The sequence below is a fragment of the Mus musculus genome, chromosome 15 (assembly GCF_000001635.26).
Source record: "Mus musculus strain C57BL/6J chromosome 15, GRCm38.p6 C57BL/6J".
Classification (NCBI taxonomy): Eukaryota; Metazoa; Chordata; class Mammalia; order Rodentia; family Muridae; genus Mus; species Mus musculus.
Window position 1 is genome coordinate 38490707 of NC_000081.6, and position 17924 is coordinate 38508630.

General features: G+C 38.1%; 1 protein-coding gene across 7 annotated transcripts in view; it reads right to left on the minus strand.

Moving 5' to 3' along the window:
- The window catches only part of Azin1 (antizyme inhibitor 1), a 31865-nt gene that overhangs the window by 3277 nt on the left and 10664 nt on the right, over positions 1-17924 (minus strand). Inside the window, exons 3-12 of one of the 7 annotated variants that reach the window (NM_001102458.1) lie at positions 16481-16640; positions 10698-10894; positions 9592-9765; positions 7963-8135; positions 6558-6692; positions 4567-4648; positions 3586-3660; positions 2768-2930; positions 1538-1653; positions 770-984 (exon numbers count right to left, since the gene is read on the minus strand). In NM_001102458.1, coding sequence (NP_001095928.1) covers positions 770-984; positions 1538-1653; positions 2768-2930; positions 3586-3660; positions 4567-4648; positions 6558-6692; positions 7963-8135; positions 9592-9765; positions 10698-10799 — 1235 coding nt within the window. In that variant the 5' untranslated portion in view covers positions 10800-10894; positions 16481-16640. Of the gene's footprint in view, positions 1-769; positions 985-1537; positions 1654-2767; positions 2931-3585; positions 3661-4566; positions 4649-6557; positions 6845-7962; positions 8136-9591; positions 9766-10697; positions 10895-16480; positions 16641-17924 lie in introns of all 7 variants that reach the window. The other 6 variants (XM_030248661.1, NR_125913.1, NM_001301688.1 and 3 more) reach the window with 6 other exon arrangements.

Sequence of the window (17924 nt, forward strand, 5' to 3'; positions counted from 1 at the left end):
GGTTTAGAGTACACACTTCACAATGATTACCAAATTATTCCAGTTGCAGGGACTCTGACTTCTGTGTGGGAATAGTACTCACTCTTCACACAGTCATACACAAGGATACAAGGTTAAACTAAAAATGGGGAGAGGGAGGAGGATCTACTAGGGGACAGGAGGTGTTAGTGCTTGTGTGCCAGGCCAGCAGTCATCCTCTGCTATCTTCAATTGCTCTCCAACTCATTTTTTTTTTTTGAGACAGGATCTCTTATCCTGAGCCTAAAACTCAAACATTGGCAAGACAGCCAGCTCCAGGAGTCCACCCATTTCTGCCCTTTTTCTTACCACTCAATTCCATACCAGGGTCACCCCAATTCAGCTGCCTGTGTGGCAGCCATCTCCACAGCCCTAAGACTTATCTACTTTTATTAAAAAGGCTGAAGAAACTTAAGAAGGAACTATCATTGGGTGTGATGATAGCACATGCTGATAATTCCAGTAGACTTAATCCTGAAAGGACAGCTGTGTCTCCGGGATGTGTGTTTGCCACCCCCCATACCCCCTGGGACAGCCAAGATTATATATGTAGAGACCCTGTCTCAAACAAAACAACGAAAAAGGAAAATACTACCTTTCTCTGTCATGCTGTGAAATTTACATGAAATGCTCATTTGAATGTTTCTTTTTCTTAGTACTTTAAGTTACACATCTGTTTGTTATATAAGGTACCAGCAAATCTAAACTGTCACTCATATATCTCAACTGCTTTTTAATAAAATCACCTTACCAATCACTGAATGACATCATGAAATAAATAGCTGGCCTCTGAAAATCATTAAAAGCAGATGGTTCGTGGAAAGAATCTGCTCCCATGTTATCAAAGATAAGCCAATCTCCCACATTCAGCTCAGGAAGAAGACAGCTTTCCACAATTTGATCAAGCTCATCACAGGATGGACCCCAAAGGCTGCTTGTAAACAGAGGCTCATCTTCCTTGTATTTCTGTCGAAAAAGAAAATTTGTCAAATTCTTTAAGGTATTTGAGCAGATGAGTAAAAAGCAGGTTCAGTTTATCAACGATCAGGCATAAGTCTCAATTATCATCACTCCACAACAAGAAAATAAACTGAAAAGACCAGAACATGAATCCTAGGAAAAACACTCAAAATAAAAAAACGTGCTGAATATAACAGACAAGGTATAAGAAGGTAGAGATTCCTGGCAGTTGAATTCAGGACCTTGTACATAATGAGAATGGACTCTGACCTCTATTCAAGTCCCTACAGATAAAAAGAAAATTTTTAGTTACATTTCTCTGTATGTAGTTACATATCTCTCTATATTTGTAAGGTGTATGGTATGTATATGTGTTTGTTTAGGCATGCATGACTGCATGAATGAAGGTCAGTGGACAACTTGCATGGATCAGTTCTCTTTTGTTGCCATGTAGACCCTATGGCTTAGTGCCTTACCCACTCAGCCACCCAGCAGGCTTGGTTTTTTGGTTTGTTTTGAAACTGCCAAAAACATTTTGATAAAAAAAAAAAAAACTTGCCTTGTGAACCTCTGGAATGGTATTTAAGTCCTCAGAAAGCTTACTCGCAAAAGAACCATAAACACCATCATTCATGTAATACACGAAGGCTGGCTCATCACTCCCATTTTTTTCTACTGAAATAAATAAAAGATGAATTTAAAACAACAACAAATGAGCACACCTTACTTGATACACAGGAATCCTACTCTCAATAGAATCAACACTCCCTTCTTGGGTTTTAAATTCTCCCCACCAGGAAAACAAGTCAGGGCTCCATGGAGAAAATGACTCAATCCAGTACTGAGACTGGGAAAGAACATTGTGCCCCAAACACCTTGATTTACCAGAAGGTAAAGCATACAGAGGCCTATTGTTGTGGTCCACATTTACAGTCCCAACATATCACACAGACGGAAACTTAGCTACACAGTGACTTCCTAGGTAGCCTGTACTTCAAGAGTAAGACCTGGATTCTAAATAAACAAGCGCAAAACCCAGGGGGCTGGGAAGATGCCTCACAGTTAAGAGCGTGCTGCTCTTTCAGAGAACCCAAAGTTCAACTTCTATCACCCTTGTCGAGCAGATCACAACTGTAACTCCAGCACCAACGGATCCCACACCTCTAGCCTGTTAGCACTTATACTCATTTTCACAAGCATACATAAACTTACACACAAGATTCAAAATCTTAAAACAAACCCCATAATACAAAACTTGTCAAGTACCCATAGCCCAAGCCCAAATATAACAACCACCAATATTAGAACAGACTATTATTATGTGTTTCCTAATTTGATAAGAATATTCCAAAACTCTGGTGGAATTCCTGAACCCCACCCCACCAAGATGAAGAATCAACTCAAAACAGCCTACTCTTCAAAACTATCAAAGTAAACAATGAAAAGGAGAAAAAACCCACACGCAATGGGGTCCTGGACTGAATCCTAAGGAAAAAGGGAAATCAGAAAAAAACAGTAGTGAGAAAGACAACTTTTCTATAGAAGATTATTCCATAATGAAAATTATAATTGATTTTATTAATGTAAGCCATTATTTCTACAATGACACAGGCCAATTTCTGTTGGTTTGACTTGAGGGTAGACTTGAAGAATTGGTCTGACGCTCTAGTAAAGTAAGAGGTAGATTCTCCATCCAATACAAGAGGAATGTAACAAAATACAAGCTTTTAAAAAACCACAAGGTGGTGTGGTTGTATCTAAAACATGAGATATACACTTTATAACTTACCTCCAGAGGAAAATTTATCATTTTCAACAACTTTCTTAGCAATAATATTGACTGCAAGTGTAAACGCAGAAGATACATAGTAGCTTCCAGGTTCTGAAATTATCTGAATGCCAGATCCTTCAGGGAAGTAAATATCCAACAGAGGACTGATAACATGATTAACCTATGAGATTCAAATTACAGATTTAAATTTCAATACTGGATTATAGAATGCTATGTTGAAAAACCACTAAAAGTTCCCTAAGAAAACTATTCAATTCCAACCTAGCAGGGATTTTCAATTAAGCAAGCTTTTACTGTTATTTGGTAACAGTCACAACAGCATTAATTTAAAAAAAAAAAAAAAAAAATCAATTCTAATACTGTACTCAATTGGTACAAACAGAAAAGTAAAATTTCAATTGGTCCCTTCTAGACATCACAGAATAGAGACAGGAGTGATATCCATCTTGCTATTGTAGTCACTAAGTTGGGAGTTCATGTGTGACAGACATATAATACAAAAAATACAATTCAAAACAATACATTTTATGAGCTATGGGTATAGCTCAGTAGCTGAATATTTGCCTAGCTTATGAGAGTGAATTTGGTGCTTAGCACATCAGCAAATCAACAAGTGAGTGGCTTTGTGATTTGGTAGTGTTCATATTAGTTCAAAGTAACTATGTCTAGTTTCCTGTCTATTTTCTTAGCAATTTGAAGACAGGTATGTTAGAGGCCTTAGTTTATGCTTATATAAAAATTCTGATCTAGGTAAATACCATGTAGCAAAGAAAGCAGATTATCCCAATATAGTCAACCCCTGAAAAAAAATTTACCTCTTCCAACTGAATTTCAGTTCCTGTGAAGCCTCCACCGATGTCTAACATGTTCATTGTAAAGCCAAACTCTCCCTAGAGACCAAAAAAACCTCAGTTTTTCAAATTGCAATGTATATAAAAACAATAAACAAAAACAAATCTCATCTTCTTAGTTAGGTAAATATTTCTGACTTTTAGTAATAACAATAACTTTGATTTTTTTTTTTTACTTTTTTTTTTTTTTTGTTGTTTCTTATTCTATGACTAGCTGTACACGTTTCTCCCAGACAGTCTTTATGTAGGCTGTCCTCAAACTTATCTTCTCGCCTCAGCTTTCTCAGTACTCAAGTTACTAGCACATGTCTGCTGTCAAAACTCAGCATCTTTGATTCTTACTATCAGGAAGAGATTAAATGTTATGGATTTATCTCCTTGACTTTGCCTGTGCTTTCTTTTTAAGACATTAAATTTCTACTTCATCCTTTTGCCCACCGAAACTATTAATGTATGGAAGCTTTAATCTTTCTAGTATAAAAATCAAAAAGCCAGGTGTGGTGACCAGCATCTTTAATCCAGGACTGGGAGGCAGAGGTGGGCAGTTCTCTGAGTTTGAGGCCAGCCAGGGCTACACAGACAAACTCTGCTTGGAAAAACATAAAATAAACAAATGAATAAAATGATAAAAATCAGGTATGCAGGATTGCAGGACTAAAAATATGGCTCAGTGGTTAAGAGCCCTTGCTACTTGCAGAGGACCTGCGTTCAGTTCTCAACTTTACAGCAGTTCCAGGAGCTGACCTCTGTGGGCACCAGGTATAAAACATGGTGCACATACATACATGCAAGCAAAACATATATACAAAATCTAAAAAAAAAAACTTTTCAAATTATGTGTGTACTATACTAATTTTAGGCAACAATTAGTTCATACTAGTTAAAAACTATTCTGAAATGAATTAATACCCTGGTTGAAAACAGGAGAATAATTAAAGAACTTACAGCCATGTCAAACACACATCGAGCATCAGACAGGGCATGTACATATACTTGATATTCTTTGCAAGCACTTGAAACATGAAATCTGAAAGAAATAAGGTAGTAATTGAAAGAAGCATGGCTTTGAAGCACTTTCAGTTATTCCTTTCAATTATCACTCAGCATGACGATATTATTGAATATACTTTTTAACTTTAACAAATATTTGGTACAAGAGTATCTAATCGGGCGTGGTGGCGCACACTTTTAATCCCAGCACTCGGGAGGCAGAGGCAGGCGGATTTCTGAGTTCGAGGCCAGCCTGGTCTACAAAGTGAGTTCCAGGACAGCCAGGGCTATACAGAGAAACCCTGTCTCGAAAAACCAAAAAGAATAGAATCTAATTATCCAAGTTATGCTGCAATGTTCAAAAAATAGTGTAACTCTAAACAAAAGTACATTTTATTAAGTCAGGCATCAATTATTAAAGCATGCTAGGTTTGGTTTTTTCCTGAACTTGACATATAAACTAAAGTTACCTAGGAAAGGGAACCTCAAGTGAGAAATTGACTCCATCAGATTGGTCTATGCGCATATCTGTGGGGCACAATTCTTTTAATTGAAATGGGAGAAACAAGCCCAGTATGAATAATGTCACTTATATGGACCGTGTAAGGTAGGCTGAGCAAGCCACAGAGAGCAAGCCAGGAGACACTGGTCTGTGGTCTCTGCTTCAGTTTCTCTATACAGGTTCTTGCCTTGAGTCCCTATTTCAGCTTTCCTTGATGGACCTATAAGTCAAAAACCCTTTCCTTCCTGTTTTCCATAGCAACAGAAAGCTAACACAGAACTGTCATAGTTCAGGGATTAAAATATGACTTACTTTTTTATGTAACAAAGTAACAAGCACCATCAATCAAATAACATCACAAACGCCTTCATTTGAACCCTGAATCATCTAAGAGTTCTAGAGAGCAAGATCCTGTCCTAAACAAATCAAACCAAATCAATATACATGAGTGCTCTATCTTCATGTACACCAGAAGAGGGCATCAAATCACATTAAGATGGTTGAGAGCCACCATGTGGTTGCTGCGAATTGAACTCAGAAGTTCTGAAAAAACAGCCAGTCCTCTTACCCGCTGAGCCATCTCTCCAGCACCAAACCACCCAATTGTGTCTTGGTTTCTTCACATGGAAGGAAGGAAGGAAGGAAGGAAGGAAGGAAGGAAGGAAGGAAGGAAGGTAGGTAGGTAGGTAGGTAGATAAAGCCTACCGCCCCCACCCTGCTTTTGGAGACAAGATCTCATGTAGATAGAGCTGGCCTTAAACTCATAATCTTCCTCATCTCTAATCCCTGAATGCTGGGATTATAGGCATCACCATACTTAGCTCCAAAGTCTGACTTACTGAAGTGCCATTGAGGGATTAAGAGACAAAAACAAAACAAAAAAACAACATTAGAAACATCAACATGATCTGTACAATTTATAGGTTGAACATCATCTTAAAAAGTATTAGAATTTGGGAGGATTTCCTCTCATTCAAATTATGATGATGACACAATGCATCAACAATCCCAACACTTGGAAGTAAAGCAGACTCTCAGGTTTAGTCTAACCAGAGCCATATAGTAAGACTGTTTAAAAAAAAACAAAGAAAATCAATAAAAGGAAAGATAGTGTAGGAAGATGGGTATGTAGTATAGCTTGATAAAGCAAAGGCTTGAGTTCAATGCCTAGCACTGCAAAATCAAAGCCAACAGATTCAATTATCCTGGATTACTTTGTGGCTCTAATATGTAACCTTACTTTTATAACAGTATAATTCAGGAGGCAGAGGCAGGTGGATCTTTCTGCGTTTGAGGATACCCTGATCTACACAGCTGCATAGCTAACTCCAAGACCACATAGTGAGACCCTATCTTAAAAAAAAAAAAAAAAAGGAAAGAAAGAAAGAAAAGAAAAGACATGTTTTTTTTATTCTTTTCTGTACTAAAAAAACATTATACTCACTTAACCCCAATTATTTGGACATCAAGTTCCTTGGCACATTCCAAAAGATGCCTACAATTCTTCAGTGTAGTGCCAAACTTCATGTTACCATCTTCACCTCCAATATTATCTTCTGTTGCAATATGTAGTAAGACCCTAAGAGAAGGGGAAGATGATTGGGGCAGAGTTGGTTTACATCATCATCAGCACATGTGAAGCCTGAAGACTGTAGGAAGTATGTTGATTATGTTGCCAGTATTCCCAAATCCAGCGATGGATGAATCAAGTGAACCTAATGAAAAACAATCCTGTATAGAGAAAAAACTAGCAATTAGGGCCTAAGGCATGAAGCTTGCAAGGATGGGATTATGGGAAATGCAGCAAGTTAAAAACTCTGTTGTAGCAGAATGAGTATCAGTTGGGCTCTGGAACGAAAGATGACATTACTTCCAAATGAAGTCCATCAGTCCATGAATCTACCAAAATTCAACAGCAATGCCATCAATGTCTTTCAATAAAAATAGTAATAAGGGGCCGGGCATGGTGGCGCACGCCTTTAATCCCAGCACCTGGGAGGCAGAGGCAGGCAGATTTCTGAGTTCGAGGCCAGCCTGGTCTACAGAGTGAGTTCCAGGACAGCCAGGGCTACACAGAGAAACCCTGTCTCAAAAAACCAGAAAAAAAAAAAAAAAAAAAGTAATAAGGGCCTTTAAAATTACCAAAGTTTCCTTGAATTTTCTAGTGAGCCAAAGAAGCCAATCCTTGCCTGTTTTCTGAAGACTGAGCATATTTCTTTGAGGAAAAACAAGTGTTTCTTGTAATTTTCCCAAGACCTTTATCCAAATGTTTTCAGGGTAATGAATGCCTTTACACCATTAAAGCCACTAAGTTAGACCATTATCTTTCAACCTTCCTAATGCTCCATAGTTTCTCATGTTGTGGTGCCCATAACCATAAAATGATTTTTGTTGCTACTTCATAATTGTTATAAATCATGATATGATGTAAATATATGTGTTTTCCAGTGGGCTTAGGAGACCCCTGTGAAAGGGTCATTTGACTCCCAAAGGCTGAGAATCCACAGTTGAGAAATCAGGCTGACTGAATCCGGCAGAAGATACACAAGCTTCTAGGAACATACATAAACTTTTAGGAACAAACAGAGCTTTGACCATAATTTGATGATCACACCATGGAATTGTTCCATGAGCTAAGCTAGTAAGTCATATCCCAGAATGTATCGCTGTATCTCAATTCCATAAAAATGATCACAAGTGGGCAGAAAGTAAAATGCTGCCAACCTTTCTCATAAATTCCAAATAAGTTAAAATACATACCAACTCTGCCATTATTGCTCCTGTTCAATAGCTTGATAAACTAATGCTAAGTAGCAACAACATTTTCAAGTACTTCGGCATACACTTACTTGGCATTTGGGTGATTCCTTGCAATTTTCTTTAATTCAATCTCATTGTCACATGTCATAATATTTACTCCAACTTTTGCTGCATACTTTATCTGAGACACTTGCTTACAAGGACTTGTGAAAATGATGTTTTCTGGAGATACACCCAATTCTTGCACTAAAGCCATTTCATTCTATAAAAGATTTATTAATACAATCATTTAACAGAAAAATTTTCATTACTTTTTGAGTACTTTATCCTTTTTTCCCCTGCCAAAGGCTGAGGACTGAACCCAAGAGCACATACCTTTTAAACTGTTTCATAAATTAGTTTTATCTTTTAATTAAACCAATATTATGTCACAGAATTCACATTTTGGTAATGCTTCCCCACACTTGTGTTTTAAAAACAAATAGGACCAGTGAGCTAGCTGAGCCTAAGGGCATAATGTTGCCAAGTCTGATTACCTGAGTTCAATCCCCTGGACCTATATAGTAGAACAATGAACCTATCAAAGAGCTGTCCTGACTTTCACAGGTGCACTGGAACTTGTGAACATTCACACAAAACTACAGTAAAATTTAAAAATACAATCTTACACACACACACACACACACACACACACACACACACACACACACACGTATGTGTGTGTGTTCTCCCCCTCTCTCTGGAACCTCAGAAGCTAGACACACTGGATCCCCTGGAGGTGGAGTTACAGGTAGGTGGTTGTGATCTGCTGGGTGCTGGGAAAGGAGCATGCACTCTTAACTACTGAGCCACGTCTTCTACCCTCACAAAAGACACTTAACAGGAGCAATCTCAAAGGTTATATTTACTGCAGTCAAAAGTCTCTTAGAACAGGACTGGAGCTATAGCGCAATTGTTAAACACTCTAAGCTCTGGGTTTTGGTTCACAGAACCATATGAATTGGGTGTAGTAGCACTTATCCCTAGCACCCGGAAGGTAGAGATAAGAGGAGCAGAAATTCAAAGACATCTTCAGCTGCATAGAGTTTTAAAACCATCTTGAGTTGTTTCAAAAGAAACAGAGATTCTGTTTCAAAAGAAAAGTACAAAGAGAAAAAGAGTAGATCGCCTAAGAATGGGAGTTCCCATACCCTAGGCTGGCTCAAACTCATTATGTCACTAAGACTAGCTTTGAACTCCTGAACCTGCATCTAACTCCAAAACGCTGGAATTAAAGAAACAACTATCATAGCTAACAATAAAGAACATTGCTACTCTTGCATAGAACCTAGGTCTGATTCCCAGCACTATTTACGTGGAACTGTACAATCAACCTTAACTCTATTCCCAGGGACTCCAACAACCACTTCTGGCCTCTGTCAGTAGCAGGTAAGCAATGTGGTATATATACAAACACACAGATAAAAAAAATAATTTTAAAATAAAAAAATAAATTTTTTAAAATATTCTTGATAAAAATGTTTCTCCAAAGTTCACCAGTGTAACATCCCTTTTATCAATACACTTGAAAAATTAGACTTCCTATGATTAAGTGTAGCAAAGGACTCCATTTAAATAGTTATTTAAAAACCCAAACATCAAACTTCTTGTATTTGTTTTAGTGGTGTCTAGGAGTTAGTGATTTCAAAATGCTTTTAGTGGAAAAGAGAAATACTTACTTTGCTGGAACAAGCAAACCCAGTTCCAAGAGCTGCCAAGATCTCAAGCACGGCTGGAGTGGAGTTGCACTTCACCGTGTAAAACGGCTTTATCTGAGCCACCACGGTCTGCCACTGACTGTGCTTCTTCACGATCTTCCCAAGATCCCCCACAAAAAATGCATTTTTTCCTGTCTATTGATGAAAATGAAAGAGAAAAATAAAAATAAAAAAACCACTGAAAAGAAGATACATGGGAAAGAACATACCCACTATGCTTAATTAAGTAGTTAAGAGTAGAGGACAAATTGTCACTAAAAATTCAATAACTTTAAATGTCAAATAGAATGGATGTAAGTAGTAATTCTATCTGGTATGAGAAAAGCAAGTTAAAATTTAATTAAGAGTATCCTAACAGGTTGAAGAGATGGCTCAGTGGCTAGAGCACTAACAGCTCTTCCAGAGATCCTGAGTTCCATTCCCAGCAACCACGTGGTGGCTCAAAGCCATCTGTAATGGGATCTGATGGCCTCATCTGGTGTCTTGAAGACAATTACAGTGTACTCATATAAATAAAATAAATCTTTAAAAAACAAAAAGGTGTCCTAAGAATATGCTATGAATAGCTTTTGTTGTTAGTGGTGTCTAGCATCATCAAGTGCCACTCCTCCTCAAGAGTACTGATAACAAAGTAGAGAAATAGGTGAAGTTTGCTAGGAGATGTGGTCATATTTGTATACTGAAGGTCAAGAATCTACTTTTACTGAAAACTAGAGTAACTTTAGAGCTCTTCAAGAAACCTAGAAAACACAAGAAATCTGGCTTTCACAAAGAAAAATTGTGCTACACTGTTCACATAAATAAATGGAAATAATCTTATAATAAAATGAAAATATTTAAAAGTAGCGATAAACAGGGTTCTATGATTGTTTCCTGGTAGTAGATAGTAACTAGTATAATTGATCAAACTGTATCAACACATACTGGCAAGGACAAATGAAGATAAAACTTTAAGAGTTACCCCGACCAAGTTCTTTTAATCAAATCAGTGTCTGAGAAACATAACCAACCATGTTTTCAATTTTGGGAAATTACCAACATCAGCTTGAGTAATATGGCACACTTACCAGGGTATGTTCATAAACATAGTTATCAATAACATTTCCAAGGTTTGTTCCTTCATCCAACAGGCCAACGGAGTAGTTCGCATCGTCAATAAATCCTTTCATCTCAGCCGTATTCCACAAAGCCGAAAGTCATAAACCAGGAAAAACAAGAGACGGGCCACCAAGCCTATGTCTGGGTCCTTAGAATATGCAACAAACTGTCAAAACAGAAGTTCAATCAAACTCAGCATTATTTCAGTAATTAAAACATGGATATATTGAGTGAATCACTAAAATTGTCAAGTATTCAATTCTGTGCGGAATTTATGTGATCACTCAACACTTCCAAAGTCACTGGACTTTTGATACTTTAAAAGTAAATTAAATGAGGAGGTTGGGGAGATGGTTTAGTCAGTATGTACTTGCTATGTAAGCACGGGTTCTTTTTATCTCCAGCATCCACACTGAAAAGTCAGGTATGATAATGGATGCATACCATCCTAAAGGTGGACAAGCAGTTAACCTAGCTATAATGGGTGAGCTATGCATTTAGTAAGAGAGCTTATCTCAAAGAGTAAGATGGACAGTGACTGGCAAGATACCCAGTGTTGACCTCTGATCTATGTAGCAACACATGTCTACACACACAAGCAGGCCAGGCATAGAGGCATGTAATCCCAGCACTCCTAGCACAGAAGGGCGAGAGTTTAGTTGGTTACTTAAATTCCTATCTCCCTAATTACCACATAAATAAATACAGATATAGCCGGGCGTGGTGGCGCACACCTTTAATCCCAGCACTCGGGAGGCAGAGGCAGGTGGATTTCTGAGTTTGAGGACAGCCTGGTCTACAAAGTGAGTTCCAGGACAGCCAGGGCTATACAGAGAAACCCTGTCTTGAAAAACCATTAAAACAAAACAAAACAAAACACCAAAATAAAACAAACAAACAAAAAAAACCATAAAAAATTTAAAGTAAGCGCAATATAACTTTCTAAAAAGGCAATCTCACACATAGATCACATGATCTAACATTGTAAAGTTAAGTATAGATACTTGTGGACACAGTGAGTTCCACAACAGTCAAGGCTATGTAGAGAGCACGTCTCAAACAAATAAATAAAAAATATAAGTATAGGGGCTGGAGAGATAGCTCAGTAGTTAAGAGCACCGACTTATCTTCCAGAGATCCTGAGTTCAATTCCCAGCAACCACATGGTGGCTCACAACCATCTGTAATGGGATCTGATGCCCTCTTCTGGTGTGTCTAAAGACAGCTACAGTGTACTCATATAAATAAAATAAATCTTTAAAAAACAAAAAACGTACATATAAATGTTTGTATTCTAGTAGTTAAACTTGGTAGCTTATGCTGTGTACTTGGGCTTATCAAATTCGTGATAGAGGCTAGCCTAGACTATACAAAATGAGACACTGTTTAACATATGTGCACACACATGCAGGCAAGCACACCCTAGAGTAGGTAAAGGAAGAGGGACAGGTAATGGACAATCTGCAGCTATTCTAGGTCTTAACTTCAAATTATAATAGCTTACCTGCAATTAGAATAATATGGAAAATTCAGCTAGTGACCTATGAAAATAACCCTTGTTAGTTCCAAAGAGACTGGCTAGCAATGACAGATCCCAGGAGGCTCCTGATTTTAAGTGCCCACAGCTCTGAATAATTCCATGCAATAGTTAGAATTCTCTTTGTTACTAATCTAAAAGATATGCCTTGTATCATATAACCATTTAGGATCCATTTTACTTTCATGCAAGAGATGCAAAAAGACATTAAAATAAACAACACAGACATGGACAAGACTTTCTTAGGTACTTGGCTCCTTTTGCGACCCCACCTTCAACTGCCTGTTTTAGAGACCACCTTGAGTGATGACCCTTTATCCTGAATATATACACCATCTCAATGGCTCCTAAGCAATGTTAGCTTTCTGGCTACATCAAAATCAACCACGTACAATTGTCAATAAGCCGTAGTAACTGTGAAATTTCATGAAATAACATTCAGTTTCAACTTGGAAGGCACTAGATATTCATTTCCAAAACAACTATATTCAGCTCAAAAAATAAATCTTGTGCTATAATGGAGACTTAAAACAGAGTGTTTTTCTTCTTATCAAGGAGTTTATCTATAAGATCCATATTATATACAGTGGATATAAATCACAGACATTCTCTAAAGGATGCTAAACTAGGATTGGAATTTAGGATAGATCCTGTTTTAAACAGTGTAACTCCAGCTAGAACATCAATTTTAAGGATATAATCAATCAGGCACCAAGAGTAATAGAATGAAAAAGATGAACGCCAAGGTAATTATTATAAAAAGTAGGGGTAAAGAACTTCCCATTACATTTTACATCACTTGATTGTTTAACAGCCAGCTTTATTTAATAAGCCCCTTCCAAAACACACGTGCGCGCGCGCGCACACACACACACACACACACACACACAATTAAAAGGCTAGAGAGATGGCCCAGCAGTTAAGAGCTCTTTTATTCTTAGCTGGGCACAGTATTATATGCCTTTAATCCCAGCACTGAGGAGTTTTGAGGCCATCTTGGTGGTCTATAAAGGGAGCTCCAAGACCACCATGACTGCTACACAGGGAAATTCATTTTGGGGGAGGAAAAAAAAAAGAGTTAGGTTTGGCTACCGGAACCCACGTGGTAGCTCACAACCATCCTCAACTACAGTTTCTAAAGATCCAGTGCTCGCTCTCTTCTGACCTTTATAGGAACAAGGCATGCACATATATACACTAGAGAAAAGCTTATACACATAACACATTTAAAAGAACTATAATCAAGATCTTTAGCCTAATAAAGTTTGGTAGGATTGCATATCTACAATTGCAGCACTCAAGGACAAGACAGAATTTAGAAGTTGAAATAATCTGAAACTTGGTTTTGTTTATAAATCTCATTACATGGCTTTTTAAAAAACTATACACTTTGCAGTACTTGGGTCTCTTGGGTTGGTTGTGGTCCCCTCCTACAGGTAACTGATGCCGAATGTCAACATTCTGCCTTTCAATGCTCTTCAGATCAGAAGAGCCTCAATTTATCACTGCTCAAAGATCTCAGTATTTGTGAAAACAACAGGCTCATTGGATGAGTTCTACTTGGTTAATGCGATCTTCTCAGAGACTTTTCTAGAGTATTATAATAATTTTTAACATATGTGCAACAATATGTATCTCTATTAGTATATATACTTGTTACCATTCATACAAGTAATTTTTCTCATGTCCCTTTAACAATCAATCTCCAATATCATTCCAATCAACCAAATACCTTTTAAATTTCAAATATTTACTGACTAAACCAAAACAGTGGACAAAGAATGGTACTGTTGATAAGAATAAAAATGAACTAATACGAACAAAGCATTATCTGGCTCTGAAAGAAGCCAGGAGAGTGCTTAGGAAAGTGTTCACTCATCTGTAAGATGGGACTGTCACTTTAGAAGCAACTACAGGGTTGCCTGACACAGACTGTTACAAGGATGGTATATTGGCAAACAACCTTAATCTTGGCACTCAGGCAGAGGCAACTTGAGCTCTGCGCATTCAAGGGCCGAAGCCTAATCTATTCAAGGAGACCCTGCCCCAATAAGGTAAAATACATTTCAAATACATTTTGATTATGACACAGCTAAATCCACAAAAACAAATGTAATGTGATACATGCTATTTGATTTCCTTGCACTAAGATGCACAATAAATTAAATCAATATTATAGAAGTTTTGATGTATTTATCTTCATTTCTGAGATCCCCACAAATTACAAGCCCACACCTGAGTCAAGGACATATGGACAATAAAGTTCATATTAAGAATACTGGTGTTTTGTTTTTGCAGCTTGGCATCAAACCCAGTGCCTTCCATAACCCTAGCCATAGTGGAAAGTTCTTGTAAGAGAGGGTGATACAACAAAGCCTCTGTAGGTGTCAAGTTCATCCCCCAGGAGACTGAAGCACTCAGCATAGTAAGAAGCACCAGGCCTTGGCTTGATTCCCCAGCACAGCATGAACTGCATAAACTGGGTGCTGAAGAGCCTGTAATTCCAGCCCTTGTGGAGCCAAGGCAGCAGGACCAGAAGCTTAAGCTCTTTCCTCAGTTATACAGTGAGTTCAAGGTTAGACACGGCTACATGAAGTCAAACACACACACACACACACACACACAAACCAAGGCCAAACCCAAAACAAAACAAACAAACAAACAAACAAACAAATAAACACCAAAACCAAATCTACCTTCTACAATCTTAAAACTGTTATAAGGCCCTGCAGCCTTACCACTCAAGTAACTGACACACTGTTAAAAGGTACATGCTAGATCCAGAACAACTTGATTTGATAAAGAATATGAAACATATATCCTCAGGAGACCAGTTTTCCATAGTCCTCTAAGCCAACAAACTCAAGGTGTCACTGGGCTTGGAGGGAGGGATGCAGAACTGAGACATAGCTCAATTGGTACAGTGCTTATCTAGCCTGCCTGAGGCTCAGACACAAACAAACAACAGGGCATGGCAATACACACCATAATCCCAGTACTAAGGAGAGGCAGCACTGGAAATTTAAGGTGATTGCTGGCTGTAAGTTTGATAGCCTGGGTTAAATGAGACACTTCTCGGAGTAATTTGGTAGCACAGTATTTCAAACAATTAGAAAGGGGTTAAGCAGAGTCTTGGTAGCTTTCCTACCTCCACTATACCTTATTTTCACTGAAGGAGCTCCTAAAAAGCAGTATAATAAAGACTCCAGGACTTGTTAATTTCAACTTTGAGTTTTTAAAAAATACCTTCTTTTGTGTGTATTTGTGTGGAGGTTCAAGGACAACTTGAAGGTGTCAGTTCTCTCTACCACATGGATTCTGGAAATTGAATTCAGGTTGAGAAGCTTGGCTGCAACACTGCAACTTTATTTGCCAGGCAATTTTCATTTTAGAAAAAAATACATAAAGACAAAAATTTTGCTTAACTGCTAGTAAAGATATATTTTGTTTTTAAGAGATATTAATAAACCCAGGTATGATAGAATATGCCTTTAATCTCAGCAATGGGAGGCAGAGACAGGCAGATCTAAGTTCAAACCCAGCCTGTTTTACATAGAGTTTTAGGACAGCCAAAGCTATAGAGGGAAAAGAAATACAAAAACTAAACTCCAAACAGCCAACCAACCAAAGGAGAGGAGGAAAGGAGAGGGGGAGGGAGAAGAGCGCGTGTGGTGACAGAGCGTCAAGTTAATCCACAAGGGGCTGGTTTCCAAACCTCTCGGTTCTCTTCACTAAAAACAGACTTTCTTGGATGTGGTGGTACAGGCCTGTAAAAATCCCAGCACTGGACAAAGTCTAAGACAGGAAGACCGTTCCAAGTGTTAAAAGTGAGCACAGGGTACAGTGAAACTCAAAAGTAAAAAACAATTTCTAAAAAGGATTCTCTATTTACTACCATATTGAAAGCTACTTTTAGCAACTAAATACCTATTAATGTATGACTAAAAGCTCATTTAGTGTTGCTGAAATCCCAACACTACTGTTGTAAAGAATTTCCTTTTGAATTCATGGCTGGAAAAAAAAAAACCTGTAACATTTCTTATTTACACCTGTACGTTGGTGTTTTGATTTTGATAATACATTTTCCATGAAGAAGCTGCCAAAAGAAACAATGGCTCCAAAGAACCACACATTGTTCCCTGGAGTCTTACACGAGGTGGCTGAGTCCTCATGCTCACTCCCAAGAGTAATGGCTGCTGGCAGCTGTGCACTTGCCTTGGTCCACACCTGCTACAAAGGCGTCTAGAGAGTTGATTGCACTTCAGAAGAAACTGATACATCTTTCATATAATCACAAGATAATCCTGGCAGCAACAGCCCACTTGACACCAAGCTGGATGAATGTGAGTCTTGGGTTTCTGAAGTGAAGACCTCCCTGGAAGTAGAACACGAGAGCTGAAAGGTTGAGTATTGTTCCACAAATACCTAAACAGGAAACCCAACCTTAATAAAGCCAATCACTTCTCAACAGGACCTTTGCTCACTAAAAGTGAAAATATATTTTGAAATGTATACTATAGTTTCTGTAAAGATGCCTAACACAAGCATTTCTACTGTATTTCATGTAAGCATTAGATGGCTCAACACTCAGCTTCAAAAATGTACAAGAGTGTCTAAGCTCCTCTCTGCATTCCTTCTGCCAACAGAAAAATGTTACTTACCACACAAGATAAGTTTGGAAGTAACTGACTAAAAACCACTAGAAGCAGCTTCTAGAGGATGATTGCACTATAAGGACCTCCAGGAGGAAAAAGGCACCAAGAAGCTACACACTAAATAAAGGAGGTAGCTGGGATATCCAATGAGTGGTAAAAAGATAACAGTACTTGCCATTAATGCACCAGAAACCACCTAAATAGAGCACTCATGATATCCAAAACAGGGTTTGCCTCAACAGACAGTAACTGGAAAGCTCATAATCACAATTTAAAAACATTTTTTATGGATGAAACAACTCAAGTGTCTAGACAAAAACATTTCCATGAAACATTAAAAAAAAAGAACAAGAATGAACAGAAGATATGAAAGAAGACTAAGAAATGAACACAGCTTATTTTAAAATATAAGATGATTCACAATAAACATTTAGAAACTTTGTTAAAAGATTTATGTTTTGCAAAGACTGGCAGTACACACCTTTAGTTTCAGCACTTGAGAGGCAGAGAGACAGGCTGATCTCTTCAATGCCAACCTGGACTACATAGTTAAAATTATGTGTCTATGTTTGTATTGTATGCATCTACATGTACCTATGCCTATGGAAGCCAGAAGAGGGTGCTGGATCCCCTGGAGCTGGAGATGTAGGTTAGTATAAATACACCTTGGCATGGTTACTGAAAATAAAATTTGAATTCCCCGCAAAAAGCAGTAAATGCTCTAACCACTGGGCAATAGCCCGGTTGCCCTCACCTCTCACCCCCTGAATTAATTTTACCTATGTGTATTGTATAGCTGTCCGTGCATATACATAGGTGTCTAGGAAGGCTAGGAAAGGGCACTGGGATGCCCTGGAGCTGGAGCTGTAGGTGACTATGAGCTACCAGCCACAGATGCTTTCTAGAAACTGAAATAAGGTCATCTGCACGAGCAACATATATTCTAAACTGCTGAGCACCACATCTTCCAAGCACCAAATATTAAAATATCTCAATGACCAAAT